General features: G+C 38.4%; 1 protein-coding gene across 1 annotated transcript in view; it reads right to left on the bottom strand.

The window, feature by feature from the left end:
- Pnpla8 (patatin like domain 8, phospholipase A2) overlaps nucleotides 1-6576 on the bottom strand; it is a 41742-nt gene extending 35166 nt beyond the window's left edge. The window contains exons 1-2 of the mRNA XM_076835149.2: nucleotides 6444-6576; nucleotides 103-1247 (exon numbers count right to left, since the gene is read on the bottom strand). Coding sequence (XP_076691264.2) covers nucleotides 103-1158 — 1056 coding nt within the window. The 5' untranslated portion in view covers nucleotides 1159-1247; nucleotides 6444-6576. The remainder of the gene's footprint in view (nucleotides 1-102; nucleotides 1248-6443) is intronic.
- Between the last annotated feature and the right edge of the window lie 10863 nt (nucleotides 6577-17439).

Raw genomic sequence — 17439 nt, forward strand, 5'->3', positions numbered from 1 at the left:
CTGCTCTAACAAATAGTTAATGTTTCTTAGGTTCTATTAGGAAATGAAACTTAAAAATCTGACAAAAATTAACACAATCAAATCATAGTGAAAAACACTTGCCTTTTCTCGCTGAAGAGATAAGTGCTTTTTCTCTTCTGCAGTTTTTTCTTTGCTGACAGCCTGCTCAGTTTTAGTAGGATCTTCCTGTTCTTCTGGCTGACTCTTTGAATCATATTTTAATTTGGGGACAAGTCCACCAATATAACCACCCACCAAAGCCTGAACACCTTCAGTGGGTCGAGAAAGAAAGTTAGCAATACTTTGTTTAGTAGAAACTGGAAGAACATCAGGCATTCCACTCTGACTTGCAGGCTTGTCCACAATATCTATGGAAGATCCAGAGCCTGGCTTATCAGTCAGGATGCCAGGATCTGGAGATATAGACTTCTTTTCTTGAGTCTTTTCACCTTCAAGTTCGGATTTGACCTGAAAATGTTTATTTTCCTTTTTTGGAGACATTTTTTCCTCACGTTTGAAGTATGAATTAATATGATTTGATAAAAAGTAGAATGACTCTCCAAATTTTGTAGTTATGCTAGTTGTGTAACGAAAAAGGCTTTGTTTACCTAAATCTTCTTTATCTGTAATGTGACTTTTCTCTTCTGCAACAGGACTCTTTTCTGCTGATTTATCACTATATTTTTTCAGAGATTTGATGGCTTGTTTAAAATTTTTCTGTTTTAACCAGTCACCATCTGATACTTTTCTTAATATTCGAGAACTTGGCTTAAATTGAGCTAAACGTGAAATCATTTCATCGTGATTGCCAAAAACAGCCTTTGAAACAGAGTTCAAAGTACTTTTAATACGGGACATATGAATGCTTACTTTTGAAAGTCCCTTAGGAGCAGAAGTACTAAGTTTCAAAATTCCAATATGTAAACCATGGTTGCTTGGGGAGTAATAGTGCTTACTCCAAGAATAAGCTTCATTTTTGGTCCATTTACATCTTACTTTGCTGGCATGGAAACCTCTTTGTAGACTGATATGGCTTATCCTCCAGAAATGTTTAGGCAAACACCCAAAAAGCAGCTGCTTGCTTCTCTGCTTCCCACAAAGACTTCTTGCATTACTAAGGAGGTAAATATATATATCTATAGTCAAACTAAAAGACATAACTTAAAAATCATTTATTTTCTATATGACATTCTCTCACTTCATTTGTGAATGCTTCATTTAAGAAATGCCATAATTCATGGTCTTACCTAAAATGGCAAACACACACACACAAAAAAAAAAAAAAAAGAAAAATTAGGATTTAAGTTAAAATCAAAATTGAGTATAATATAAAATTTGAACCATACTTAGCAAACTGCCTCAAAAGAAAAAAGAATATATTTCCAATATAGCTGATATAGATTTCACTTTTAAACTAATAGAAAATAATTCCCCTTTTTAGCTTGAGTAATAAGATGTTTAGAAAAAAAGCTAATCTAGGAAAGTTTCCCAATAGGTAGATTTTTCTTCTACAACACATAATTTAATATGCAATTTAGATATTATGCTATTTTTTCTTCCTATTGTTAATTCTTTGATTAGTTTATGTGACACCAGACTTTAAGTGCTTTGAAGACAAGACCAACTATCAGAGTGAATAAAACAAAACCCAACTATGTTGTTTGTAAAAAACCCATTTTAAATATAAAGACACATAAAGATTAGAAAAATATGCCATGCTAACACTAATCAAAAGGAAGCAAGAGTAGGTATGTTATTTTCACTCAAAAAGGAAAACACACAGAATCAGTAAGGACAGTTTCACAACACCATCAATCAACTGGATATAATTGACATTTTGAAACTACTAAATCACAGAGAAAAATACACATTCATACCATGCCTATATGGAACATTCACCAATAAAGACAACATTCTAGGTCATAAAAAACTACAGAACATAGATCATATAATGCCTGTTCTTAGACCACATGAATTAATTAAACTAGAAATTAATAACAGAAAGATAACTGGAAGCCTCAAAATATATGGAGACACAGAGAGAAAGTGAAAGAAACATGAATTACTACCTCAAAAATGAAAGAAGGAACATGACTATCCAACAGACTTTGAAAGGATAAAATAGAAATACTATGAATAACTATATGCCCACAATTTTGATAACCTAGATGAAATGCACCTATTCCTTGAAAGACACAATCTGCCAAAAGTCACAAGAAACACACAATCTGAATAGGCCTATATCTATTAAAGGAATTGAGTTAATAATTAAATAACATTCCAAAGCAGAAAGCACTAGGTTCAGATGGTAGCAAATAAACACATGTAAACAGAACAAAAGCATGTAAAAAATCCACAATGAGTACACTAAGAAATTGTGCAGTAGTGCAGTTTTACTGTAGGACCTAGTGAGATTACAGGAGGAGAAGGTAGAAGATGATACTGAGGAAGACAAAACTAAGAACCTATTGTCATTATCCAGATAATAGTCTCAAATAATATTGCATGTGCACATATTATTTTAAAACATTTGTGGGAAAGGACATGGGAAAGGACAGAAAAAAATGTAAACCTGTCTGCTTTCTTGGCTCATCTGAACTTGATTTGCAGACAATGTGAGAAAACAAGTTAATAGGAAAGCCCTTGATAAAATATATTTAAACTACTTGTAGATAAAAAGTCATACCAATGGAGGGAAATCTACAAGTTGAACTTGAGGTCTGGGCATATAGTCAAACTACCCTCATGGTGCAGAGACCCTAATGAAACTGGTCAGCTGGTGACAACTGGAATTCCAAGTCAACTGAAGCCACTAAGTAAAGACACTTCCAAAGCCCAGGGCAACTAGACTCCCACACTAAACAATTACCATTGAATGTAAGCACGGAGATTACAAAACATGCAAGGAGATGAACTGTCACCTACAGAGGATCAGCAAATGCAGCCAATAAGAAAATGTGTGCAACCAAGATTCAGAAATACAGAAAAAATAAGTAGATCTAAAATGTTCAGAGATATATCAGAAGCAAAAATAAAGTGAACAATAGACATAGATAAAAAGTAAAAAGGAAGAGCAAAATTTTGGGAATGAAAACACCAACTACATGCTAGTTTTGAGACCCTCTTATAATCTAATGACAAAACAGGTGAATAAAGGATTGAGGGGAAATTATGTAAAAACCAATATAAAGGACACAGTCTTAAGGCAATTTAAGGGAAAAGCATTACATAAACATAAAAAGGGGGAACTATATAATAATAAAAAGAACAAGCCATTTACTTATTAAACTTCAGGTAGTCTTGTGGGCCAACACAATATTTTAGAAAATAAAAAAAATAACCATTAATAATGTATATCATCAGAATGAGATGTGCTATGAATTAAAATAAAGCAGGAGGTAAGAGAAGAAGGGCATAGAGAATACTATTTTAGAAGTATAATTAGAAGTGAGTTGACATTTTAGTAGAGGATCTTATGTGAGGAAGTAAATTATTAAGAGAATCTAGGGGAAAAACTTTCTAAGAGGAAAAAGCAAGCAAAACTTTGGAGACAGTAATTAGCCTTCAGTAAAACAGCATGCACAAGGTGGATGAAGGGAAGTCAGAAAGGGGATTAATCATTGAGATGAGTTCAAGATTGAGGCAAAGACAGAGCAATGTAAGCCTAGACTGTGATTAATAAGTGTGCATTGTCTCTTTCCAAAAAGATTTAATCATCATGAGTTATCATAAAGGTATCTTTCAACTTTGCATAGAACTATAGATTATAAAGGGAAAAAAAAGAAGAAAGAAAAATGGAAACCACAGCAGGCGAATGATTTTATGATCCTAACGAGGGATTTTAATATACTCCTCTCAGAAAACTATGACTATCAAGCAAAAATTACAAAACTTAGAGGATGATCAACAAGTTTAACTTGTTACCAAATGCCAACACTAGAAATTCAAGATAAATATTTTGAGAGAAAATTCAGTCAAACTTAAGTCAAGAGTGCAAAAATGGGGAAAATAATTCAAAGTTCCATCATCAATGAGAAAAGAATAACAAATATAGAGGCGGTAAAAATACAATGGAGGCTTATATAAAAGAAGAAGCAGGCGTAGTGGCACACACCTATAATCCCAGCAGTTCGGGGCTGAGGCAAGAGGATTGTGAGTTCAAAACCAGCCTCAGCAATTTGGTGAGACCCTGTCTCTAAATAAAAAAAAAAAAGGCTGGAGATGTGGCTCAGTGGTGAAGCGCCTTTGGGTTCAATCCCCAATATAAAAAAATAAAAATAAATAGAAAGAAGAGACTTAGATAGAAATGGAGTTTTAACTAAAGGAATCAAGGGATTTGCCAGGAGGAGGCCCATATTGAAATCTAAGAATGAATTACAGATGTTATGCAATCATTGCAATAATGTAGCCAAAAAGGTAACCAGGGTCCTAGCTAAGTAATAGTATTGGAATGGAAAAGAGGGCTACTGTAAGCCACATCTGGTAACAGGTCAAGGAAACTAATTGAATAATGAAACACAGGATTGGTGACACCAAGAATGGGATATGGAGAAGTAAGTGTCAAGAGAACTGACTTATGGTTCTAAACCAGACACAGAGGGAAAATACCATTTGTGAATATGAGAAAACTAGGAAAGAGCTAATTTAATATGAGGGAAAAATGAATTTTCTTTTGGATTTACAGAATGCAAGTTGGGGTATATAAATTAAAATGTACCTAGACTGTGGATTCCTGTGTGGAATTATCAGCACGTGACACCTGAAACCATTATACTGCACAGATTTACCAAAGGATAGTTTATGGTATATATTACCTGAGTATTCTTGAACCTGATAAATGCTCCTCTTTATTGAAAATGCTTACTTGCAAATATACATTATATCTTCTGAGACATTTCAGAAATATTCCCAGACCTATTATAGTTTTCCTTGGGTTTCAAATATCAAAGCTCTGGCTTAGAGAGAACAACATGTGTAGTAGAAATTTGAATGACATTCATGTTTAGGAAGAGAAAGAAACGCCCTCTAAGGAAATGACAGAGCATGGGAGAAAAGATATCCTCCAAAATTCAGGAGCAACTTTTAAAAAGTAATGGACATTAAACAGGATAAAATACAAGATATAGGAGAAAAAGTTCAAAGCAGAGAAATGACAGGACAGGAAGGTGTCTAGGGCCTAGAATTCTAACTCTGACCTTTTTATAATAAATATATGTTCCACAAGTGAAGCAAGTTCCATGCTTCAGCACAATCCTTGTCTCAGTTAAGGGAAAAAAACAACTCAAAGTACAAACTGTACTTGAATCAACTCTGCATGTGAAAACAAGTGAATATATAAACTAGTGAAACTGATCCACCATCCAACATCACTAATGAAAAGGACACTACTTACAAGATTTTATTTTAGATCTCAGAAAAATAAGATCAACACTAAAGTTTAATTAATAAAAATTATGAAATAACATGTTCTTATACTGAAAATACCACTAATCTGCATAAGAAATTTAACAAAATAGCTAAAATGAGCTTGATACAACTACTTCACAAGCATAAACTAAGTTTACAGCTTACTGTACTTTTTAAAAATTCTCAGATTTTAAGGTTCTTTATATTACATTATTTTAATGACTTTTTCTTGAGATCCTGAAACATACTTTTGTCATTTTTGACATCTCAACAATTAGGATCCAGAATACAACTGTTCCTGGAAATAAAAATAGTATTTTTAAAACTACTATATGATAGTCCCTTACGTCACATCTCTGCTGACTCTTTAAGAGTCACCACTTAGAAAAGTTATCATTGTACTAGGGTGGAACCAGGTTCCTCTCAGCATAATCACAGAAATGGCAAAAAAAGTAGGAAGTATTGCAATAGATTCACACAGCTTCACCTTTAAAAAAGAAAAAAAAAAAAAAAAAAGCACACGCACTTGAATCCGCTTAAGCAGTAGAAGCAGGCAGTGACGGGGCCAAATACGGGTGGGGCGAAAAAGAAATATCTAGCAATGAAAGCACGAGGTATACAGTGACAGTCAAGATCAATGTAAAACAGAAAAGTTGTTTTTGAGAGTCACCAGGGACCTGCTGGAGAATACTACAATCCAGCGGAGACAGACTCCGCCAAACTGGAAAATCTCTGGGGTGGGACAAGAGGCGCAGGGAGGGACAAGCGAAACCAACCGCGTCCGAGGCAGCAGCACCCGAAGAAGCAGAGGGGGCAGGCGGCGCTGTGCACCAATCAGCCCCGGGACCCGCGGTCCCTTCCGGACTCGGCTGCCACAGGGTGCCTGGATGCTGGGACCTCCAAGAAACCGGGCATCTCCCCACCCCCTGACTCTGAAGTGCCCAGGATAGAGAGACAGGAGGACTCCGTAGGCAGACAAGTGCCCGGAGCGACCAGCCTGCCTCTCATCCCGTCCCCATCATCTCGTGGCCACTTACCGGGATGCAGGCCGCAATCACAGGCGACTGTGGATACTGGTCTCTTCCCGGCATTGACGTCTACTCTGGCCGGCCCGCATCAGCTGAGCTTCCAGCACAAACAAGCGCAGCAGCCGGAGCTCCACCCACTCAGCTCCGCCCCGCCCCAGCGGAAGTGACGCACAGGCCGTTCGGGTCTACCCGCCCGACACCGTGCTGTTCCCCTGTCTCCTACCGGCACTTGCCCTCCGGGTCAGTCGCGGCTTCGTCCCCGCCCTGAGGCATGCGCAATAGAGCGTGACAGCGCTAGCCCTGAAAGCCCCGGCAGAGGTGCTGGTGTGCACGCGTGCGTGCTTCCGGAGAGGCGTGGCTTGGCAAAGGGGCATATTGGCTTTATGGTCTTGTCTGGGCGCTGGAGCTGAGCGAGACAGGTTTTGCGCGGTGTCGGATCTCAGAATATCCAGACTTGCTTTTGAGTCACCCGTACGAAATGTCACTTAAAAGCACTTTCACATATATTGTTGGAAGTTAGCAGATTCGGTCTCTCCCGTGGTTAAGACACTGCTTTCAAATTCTGACATTTTATGTGTATCAAGTAGGTAAACTAGAACCCACAGCAGGTCTAGTGTTAACTATAAAAACTGTTAAATTCCACCTTCAACAATAGCCTTCTCAAGAGTGTCGATGCTATAGCACACTGTAAGATTATTGTAAAGTCCTTTAGGAAGGGGATTATATAAGCTGCCAAATTTAGTGTGTGTTAAACTGATAGTATTTTTTAAAAATTAAGGAGGAGAAACCAACTTCCTAGGCCCTTGAGGCACAAATGGCTGGACTATGTACATCATAATGCCTGGTAAATCCCAGCAGTACATAAACTAGACATATTTAGCTGCACAGTAGTTCATAGATGTACACCACAAATTCAAACATGGAGGAGAGTGGTAATAACTTTAGTACTTGAAACATTTTTTCCCATTTTAAAAGAAAATACAATAGTTTGGCCTTGCTAAAACATAAATTGAGACGATATAGGACTACTGCAATAGGTGTCAAGACAGTAAGGGAGAAATTGAGCTTGATCTAAACACAAAGACAGCTGGGATGAGCAAAGTGACTGGTCAGTGGATTGAAAATTACCAAGAGGTGACATCAAGAGTCAGGTACATTCTTGCTAAAATGGCTTAACAGGATTCTTGCTGAAGGTGCATGCCAATGACCAGAAATCGATTACAGGATGGAAGAGTCTTTCTAAATTGACTTACAGGATTCCTGCTGAAACTGGATTTAGGTAGGTATGAGGGAAAGGCGGAGGCCTAGTTGAGAAAAGGGATCAGAGGAGCATAACTAAAGTTTGATAAGAAGAGAGTCTGTCATCATACTCTTTCCCCTTGTTTTCCTTCATTCTCCAGTTTAATCAGATAATATCAAATATCCAGATTTTTTCCCTAAAATTTCCAAGTAACTCTCAACTCCTCCTCCTTCTTTTTTGACCTGCTTTACCCACCACCTACCTTTAATTAGTCATGAAGCCTGATGAATCTCACTGTAGAACCTCTTGTACCTTTTCTCAGTTCTATATTATTTTCACTTCCTCGGTTTAGGCTTTCATCCTCACTCATCAATCTCATCTAAACTGGTTTTACAGCTAGTAACTAACCTCTAGCCCAGTCTCTTTTGTGCAACCAGAGTAATCTTTCAAAACTTCAAATCCAATTATGTATTCTCCCTGATTAAAAAATATTTTCTGGCATGTCATAGAATAAACCAAAAGGGCAAGATAGTCGCTGATCCTGCAGCCTTCCAGGCTTCACTTTCCCACTCACTGCCTCTTACTTTACCCTCCAGCTACACCTATACTTACAAAAATACTGAGCTTTTTCATATTTAGTGCCTCCATCAATGCTGTTGGCTCAGCTTCCCTTCCTCCCTCTTCTTATGATTTATATGTCCTTCAACCAGAAAAATCTTACCTTACTGTTTCCTAGAGTAAATCATTTCTTCTGCCTGTGCTTGCTTCTACTATTACCCTGGCTGCACAAAATTGTAATGTATTCATTTATATGTAGGCAAGCATCATACAAGCATGGAGTGTAAGGAAATCATATTTGTGCTTCCGGATCTAGTATAATACCCAACAAATAGTATACTTTAAATTTCTGCATAATTAAATTGACTTAATTATATTCAGGTTACTAGTTTGAAAAGTTGAAAATGGAAAATAAAATCCACTTATGATTTTTTTTGATGTTGGGCAAAATTTGAGAGGGAAAGATAATTTTATTTATTTTCAACCCCCCAAAATTTGTAGTATGAAAAATAGAAGATTGTTATATGTGTAAATAGCGGACAGATTCCTTCAGAAAACTATCCATATTTGGAATAATGATAAGTACAGTAATTGCTTAACCCTATAGTCTTCTGTAGCTAGGTAAAATAGACATTCATATTGCTCCTGTATCATTTATTTATGTGCTCATATTTATTTACAAGGTTTACTGATTTTTGTTATCTATTTTAGATTTGTTTCCTTCTTCTATATCAATCCTTCTTTCTATTAAGATCAGTTCATAATAATTCTTCAGAGAACTTCTAGTCTCTTTAATGTTGAAGCAAAACTTAGTACAGTAGACAAAATAAATTTAGTCATATTGTTGTAAAATATTTCTCCAGATTACCCAAGTGAAAGATAAGCTAGAAAATACTCCAGATTATGGTCATTGTGGTAAACTGAATGATGGCATCTAATAAAAAGGCACTTGCCCAATCCTTGGAACCTATAAATATGTTGCTTTTATGGCAAAAAGGACTTTTGCAGATGTAATTGAGTTTACAGATTTTAAGAAAGGAAATTATCCTGTATTATTCTTGGGGGCCTAATCTAATCTGTTTGGTCCTTAAAAATAGCAGAGACGTGGCAGAAGGAAAGTCAGAAATATTCAAGAAGGGAGGTGTGGGGGAAGGCAGGGAGCAATTTGATAAGAAATGTAGGTGACCCTAAGAGAGGCTTCTACCTGAAAGCCATCAAGAAAAGGTACACTCAGTCCTATAGTCTCAAGGAACTCCACTCTGACAGCAACCGAAATAACCTTGAAAGCTTATTTTTCTGTAGAGCCACCAGTTAAAAGCCCAGGTCAGCTTGTTTTCATTATTGTGACACCAATAGCAGAGGAACCAGCAGAAATGTGACAGATGAATTTGAGTTGTTTTAAGTCAGTAAATTAGTAGTATTTTTTTTCAACAGCAACAAAAAGTGAATATGAATAGCTTTATGTAGTTTAAGACATGAAGGCAAAGATTTTATCTGTTTTGGTTCTTAGCACTGAGGTCTGCATTTATTAGGCACTCATTAAATATTTGGTGAGTGCATACTGAATGAATTATATTCTTTAATTCAATCTTTACTGAGTGCGTACTATGTGCCTGACATTGACTGTTTTCTGGATATAAAAAAAAATTGAAGATATTTCATGGAATTCAAGGGATAAAATAGGTAATCATGAAACCAAAATTAGGCAGTCAGTATAGATAGGTAAATCGAGTTAGGACTGATCAAGGGGACCAATTTTGATTGAGTCCAAGGAAGTTAGACACTGTTCCCTGAGGGATTGAAATGTTATTTCCATCAGAGCCCTTCTTCTACCCTTATCAAGAACCTGCCCCTGCTCCAACCTGTTGCCAAGGTAACCCATCCAGGAATTTCCCCTCCCTACAGGAGGTATAAAGTTGTTAATTATTGAGTCCTGGGCTGCACCATCCTACCCTTCCTCTTTCAGCCCACCAGTTTCCCACCTTCTGGCCATCCCACCAAGCATTCCTGGGCCTAGTTCTGGGCCTAGTCATGTAAGCAGGAGGGAAAAAGATAAGGGGAAGAAGGCAGGAGGACAAAGGAAGCCTAGGACACAAAAAGGGCAAAACACTTCATTTCTTGGGATATCAGGATACCAGCTATGCCCCCTTCTCCCTCCCCGGAGAAGTCTATTTTACTCCTTTTAAAAATAAACCCTGCTTTATATGCTTGCCCTTGCATGCTTCTCTAATATTCAAACTTCAGAATGTGAGGAAGCAAAACTCATCACTGATAACTTGTGGTATCAATTATACTTGTAATGTGTAAAGAGTATCATGAAGGTATTCACCAGATGTTATAAAAACTCATAGATAATTCCCACAGCCTGTTGGGTCAGGAAAGGCTTACTAGGGGAGAGAACCTTTGAGACAAATGTCAAAAAAATGACATCTTGCTGGGCATGGTGGGGCACGCCTATAATCCCAGTGGTTCCAGAGGCTGAGGCAGGAGGATCACAAGTTCAAAATCAGCCCCAGCAATGTAGCAAGGCCCTAAGCACTGCCTCAAATTAAAAATGACTGGGGATGTGGCTGGTTAAGCACCCCTGAGTTCAATTCAGAGTACAAAAAAAAAAGACATTGTTGAAAAGGTACATGACAGTAGTGGAGGCAGTAAAGGTGAGGGAGAAAAGAGAAAATTTTAACAGAGAGAAGGGACCACTCATGAGATCAAAGGCATTATAGTAACAAGTTAATAGGTGCTGAAAAGAGCTACTTGCTTCACGTTGCTGATACTGGAAATGTGATAGAAGGTTGGGTGAAAGTTGAAACTGAGCTTGGACTTGATTTTCTAGTTGATCTAAATCACTCTCAGACTTTAAGGCAAAGAACAATATGGTAGAATTTAAGTCTTACATAGATTTCTTTTGGCACCATAAGAAAGCAAGATTTGAAGATAAGGAGGCCTGTTATCATTTTCCTATTTAATCTCTTCATAAAACCATTCTTTTTCCACCCCAAAATTTACCTTGAAGAATTTTCCTATCTATACTTGTACTCCAGGCCTCTCTGTCTTGTTTGAGATCAGTTTATCTAACTTCCTTCTGGGAAATACCCCAGATGAATTAAGCAAGGAGAAAATAAAAATTATTTATATAAGGTAATTTTCTGAGTGAAGAAAGAATGATTTTATTAGCAGAAAAGTTTTATCTCAGATTTCAGCATGAGTAACAACACAAAATCTAAATCTTTTTTTCTCTTCCATTCATTCTTTATTAATTAAAAAATATTCAAGGAATCTATTACCTATCAGGCATTACAGATGGCACTGGGCAACAAAATCTAAATCTTAAGGAAACAAATAATTGCATTTTCTTTCATTTGCTTTTGAATTTGAATCATATTTTACCCTTTACCCAACAAAATTATTCCCTGCCTTACTTATTCATAGAACATGTCATCCATTTAAAATTTGGGGGAAAATGTAAAAATACCCTAATATTTAATTTTATGTCAAGTTCTTGTAAGCAATTATCTATAGTTCTATTTATTATCTTCAGAGTTAAGGCAGGTTTGGTGGACACGACTCAGGTTTATTTGGACAGCCTCACAATTTACTGGTTTTAATACTGTGTCATGCGAAAACTTCTGCAAACCCCCCTTTTCTTACCAGTGAAATTTCTCAAAATCCCAATTCAGTCACTTAAGGACATCATGATCTATGATCAGAGTATGAGGTACCATGAGTAGACTGCATGCATACTGTGAGTAGGCTACCCCAATTTCCTCAATAGTATCCTAGGGTATTGGGTTTCTCAAGAAAACAGTAGTTCCTAGAGAAACACAGACTTTGTCTTCAGAGAAAACTTTTTCTCAGATGAAGAGGAATGCAGAGCAGAGAAGGGAAAAGGTAGGGCCACAGAGTAAGCAAATATACACTGATAGGCAGTATGAATGAATGCATGCATAGATGCAACAGAGCAAATGGCATTTTTCCTATAATGTTTTGCATAATTTATGAGTGGTTAGACATTTATCAGGTGCTAGCAGCATTGAGGAATGTCTATGAATAGCATTTGCTTCACAGTGGAGCACACTTAGATTCCAATTCTAACTTTGCCACTTACTTGAACAAATTACCTAATTTTTAAGTCTCAGTTCCAACAGTTGAAATATATACTGTTTATCAGAATTTTTCATGGACATTTGAATCCAATTTGACCCAGACTAACTATTTTCATTTCCTTTTGGAGCTGATGATTGAACTCAGGGTCTCAAGTATGCCAACCATGCAGTCTACCTCTAAGCTATACCCCTAGTCAGATTGTTTATTTTTAAAAGGCTATAAAAGTTTCTTGTATTGTATCACAAAATTATTCAATAATGGACTCCAGAGCTATAAAACCAGACATATTATTTTGTAACCCTCAAAGTGATAGCCAGCAATACTCATAACCTCTCTGAGTCTTACTTTTCTCATCCAAAAAAATGGTCACAGTGATACCCATCACATATTGTTCTGTAGAGCAATAATTGTGATAACACATGTAAAATATCCAGTATCTATTAAAAATATTTATTGTATACCTGATAATTGTGGTAGTCCTTGGATACATATCAGTCAAAATAGATACAATTGCCAGGCATGGTGGCACATCCCCTTAATCCTAATGACTCAAGAGGCTGAGGCAAGAGGATTACAAGTTTGAGACCAGCTTCAGCAATTTAGCAAGGTCCCAAGCAACTTAGAGAGATCCTATCTCAAAATAAAAAATGAAAAAAGAGCTGGGAATGGGACTTCGTGATAAAGCACCCCTAGGTTCAATCCCTGTATCCCCCCCCCCAAAAAAAAAAAAATTCAAATGCAGTCCTAGCCTCATTAACTGTACAGGAAGACCTTGGAGATATTGCAGGTTCAGTTTGAGACCACTACAATAAAGCAACCGTTATTGTAATGCTAGATTCACGGGACCCCAATAGACCTCCAGGAGTCAAATCCGATGCAATCAAACAAGAGTCTTTATTGCAAGCTCAAGCCTGGATTCACAACTGTCCGATGCAGTGGTCCCAAGGAGTGAGTCCGACCTTTAGTTCAGTAAGGATTTATAGGTTTGGGGGGATACTCTATGTGTCACTGAATCACACAGCAAATCATTTCACACAGCGGGAAAGTCAAACAACAACTCTTAACATTGATTAGCATATTCATTGGCAGAAACAAGATGGGTGAGGGTGATTGGTTAGTTCAAGTGGTAGGTACATTTGAACTGATTGGTTTAGGCTGTGAAGGGTTGCAATAGTGTGTATGCTAAACTTGCAGGGTTGCCTAATCAACAAAACTCCTGGGAGGGTTGCCTGGTATTTCAGGTATCTCCCCTGTCTCACTCGCCTCAAGCATTCTTTTGGTCTTTTCAGGAACTTGCATTTGCTGAGTCAAGGACATCTAGTACTGACAAATGACTCATCAGAGTAGCTTATGTGCCTAGGATCAGATTTTCCAAGGACAAAGGTCACAACCCCCACCCCCTTGGACAGGCCCTGCTGTGAGGTACAGGCTGGTTTTTCAAAAATGGAGTCACATCAGTTTTTTATTATGATTTGAATATGAGTTTTCCAGTCCATCCTACTCTGAATGGACTCACTGACAGGTGGGTCATGGCTGGAGGAGGTGGGTCACTGGGGGTGTGCTCTGCAGGCCCCTTTTCATTTTGGCTTCCTTCTTCCATGAGGGGAGCAGCTTCCCTCTACCTTGCCATTTTGCCATATTGTCTCACCTTGGGCCCAGAGCAATGGAGTTGGTTGTCTGTAGCCTGAGACCTCTGATACTATTGTTGCAGGAAACAGATCTGTGAAGAAGAAGCAAGCAGTGAGACTGGGGTGAAGGACAGGTAGCTGATTATCAAATAAAAAGAATGGGTAGATAGTATTCCCTTCTCCCATGGGGCTGAGAAGGATCACATTTTCCAACATAAGCAATCACATCATGGATGGTTCTCTTCCTGCCCTTTTGGTCACATAAGCAGGATAAGAGGAGAGGGGGCATGAGAAGAATAAAACCTAAAATCTATAAAAGTGGCAGGATACTCCCACTCCCTTGGGAATAAACTCGGGACCCCCTCCTCTCCTGAGGAGTCTCTCTCCGTCTCTCTCATCCTTTAAAAAAATGTCTTTCTTGCATTTGCCTTGGGGTTTCTCAGGTGTTTAATCTTCAACAGTAGGATAACAAGGTCCAGGTCCTGATTTTCAAAGACAGGTTTCCAATGGAAGCTCTGCCAGGAATGTCACCGAGATAAGCTCCTCTGCATCCCACATCTTTCTGAGGTGTGCCTTTCTCTTTCTTTCTTTCTGGAGGACAATAATGGGGACCTGTCAGCTAATTAAATGCAGTTAGTGCAGGCCACCACTCTACAAGATTCAGGTATGAGTATTCATGGCCTACTGTCTCCTAAACACCTGTACTGTGGGTCAAGCATATTGGGTTCTGCCAAAGCCATTCCTCACTGTCCCATTGATACCGCCAGTTACTGGTGATGAGTCCTGCTTCCTCACATGTTAAGTTAGAGAAGTACATGGAAGCAAGCATATAAAACAGGGTTTATTTCCGAATGCAGAATGTTTTCTCTGATATAAGGAGGCTGATTTATATCTGGGTTGGGGGGAGTGGAGCATGGGAGGATTAGATAAACTCTTGATAGGGCAAGGAGGGAGCATGGGGGTAGAAAAGACAGTGGAATGAGATGGACATTATTACCCTAAATACATGTATGAAGACACAAATGGTGTGACTATACTTTGTGTACAACCAGAGATATGAAAAATTGTATTCTATATGTGTAATATGAATTGTAATACATTCTTCTACCATATGTAACAAATTAGAATACAAATAAATAAATAAGGAGGGTTTATTTAAAAAGGGGTAACATAGACTTTTCCCAGGAGGGAGAAGTGGGGCCAGAGCTGGTATCCTGGTAGCACAAACCATGGGCGTTTGACTATTTTATATGTCCTAGTCTTCCTTTGTTCTCCTGGTCTCTTCCCCTTATCTCTCTCCTTCCTGTGTGCTGTGACTAGGCCCAAGAGATGCTCAGGTGGGATGGCCAAAAGGTGAGAATTAGATGGGCTGGAGGGGCCAAGCAGGTAGGGGGCCCAGGTTGCATTAACAACGTTTATAACTCCCTGTAGGGAGTGACAGTCCCAGGGACAGGTTACCTTATCAACAAGTTGAAGCAAGGGCAGGTTACTTGGTAAGAGTGGAGGAAGGTCTCTGAAGCCATTGGCATTTCAGTCCTCCCATCCTCTGGATCTGACCTTGTCTATCTGCCTGTCTAATTCTGGCTTCACTATCCAGCCCGTGTGTCTGGCAGTACTGGGATCAGTGTCCCTGATACCAGTTTGCCTTGAGATGCCCAGGGAGATGAACAAAGGGATCAAACTCTAAGATTCTGGCTAGGGCAACTCCCCAGTGAATCTCAATAGTTTCTCCCCAGACCTCCTCTGGGCATGTCTTAGGGTGACTGGGTCCATCCAGCAGTATTGGTGAACACCCCAGTGACATACACCTCCATATGAGGTGAACTTCACTGTCCCCACTTGCTCCTCTCAAACACTTCCCTCCCCCTCCTCCCCATCAACTCCTTGCCAATTAGAGGCTAGCTGTTTAGACTCCAGCTGTTGAGAGAGGGACATTTTACATGGCATGGTTCCTAAGGAAATGCCTAGGTTTCCTTTGATCACATATTAAGCCCCTTACAAGTATGTAGGGAATCCCCCATTGTTGTTTCTATGCTCCCTGAGTTTCTTTGGCTGCAAAATGGGAGATGTTTTCAATTCACTCCTCTGATAAAAGGAAGTTAAGTATCTAACAACCACTACATGTCCTCCTTTTCCTCTGGAGATTCCTTTAGTCCACAGAGCAGAGGGATATACCCCACTGTAGGTTGCTCCCCACCCCCATGGGTCATCACATTTGGAAGTTTAATGGTGATCAGTCTTGCTGCTGAATCTGAATCCTCCAAGGTCTTTTTCATGCCACAAAACAGGGACCTGGTTCATTCTTGTTAGTAAAGCAGCAATAAACCCAGCAGAACCAGGTAGTGAGAAATGGGTTTGCTGGCCATCAGAAGCTCATCTAGGGAGACATCCCTAACAAAATGTGTTCACATGGAAACTTCATTCTTAATAGTTATGCCAGGTTCACCACTAACCTACATACTGAAAAACTGGGATAAGTTTGACCCACAGGTACTCAAAAAAGTGCTCATTTTCTTCTCCTGCCAGGCCCGGGAAATGACCTAATTACAATCAGAAAAAGAAAATGTCTTACAATCTTCTGCATCCAAACCTTTCCTCATTACGAATTAGGGGAATAGAAAATGATCTCCAGAGAAAACAAACCATAATACCACACCTTAATATTGCAAAAGAAAAAAAGTGGTTAAAATGCCCTATGCATTAAGTTTTGCCTCTGAAGCTGTAAACACTAGCTTACCGTATTTGTTAGCCTTCTGCGAGAATGCTCTCTCTCCAAGGATTGCATCTGAAATGTAAGCTACAGAGGTGATTATCCAAAACCAGTTTGAGACAAAGAGGAAAAAAAGTGTCACTTTTAAATTCAAGCAGCTCTGGGACCTAAGGGACTGGCTATCTTATCTACTCTTGCACTCTACCACCTGCTTTCTTAACAAGTTCTTCCTTAAATACTATGGCACAGGGAGGAGAAATAGAATGATCTCAAATATATGTCTTTTTTACCTTGAGAACCTTTTCCTGACATGGTAGAACCCTCACATTCTTTAAATATTTGTCCTGACTCTAATCTAACCCCAAAGTGCATGCTGATTTGATAAAGATGTTCTGGATGTTCCTTTACTAATTATTACCATGTCTTGGTTTTAGAACTCCTGTTTTTGTTTTTGTTTTTTAATTTCTGTATTTTGAAGCTCATGGTATTATGATGAATTCACATTTGATCCTGCATGACTAAATAAATATATTTTTCTGATCAGTTTTATTTTATCTAACTATAGAGGTTTCTATACTTTGTCTTTGTTCAAAGATAACTTTTTAAAGGGTTACCTCTTGAATGCATTGGAAAAATCTCCTTTCACAAAATAATAATAAGGACATAGACATAGTGGTGTTGAGAATAAATCCAATAGATATCGAGTACAAGTGGCTACTATGGCTGTCAGACTTTATACCTAACATTTCCAACTGTACAGGACTT

This window comes from Callospermophilus lateralis, chromosome 1 (genome assembly GCF_048772815.1).
Source record: "Callospermophilus lateralis isolate mCalLat2 chromosome 1, mCalLat2.hap1, whole genome shotgun sequence".
Classification (NCBI taxonomy): Eukaryota; Metazoa; Chordata; class Mammalia; order Rodentia; family Sciuridae; genus Callospermophilus; species Callospermophilus lateralis.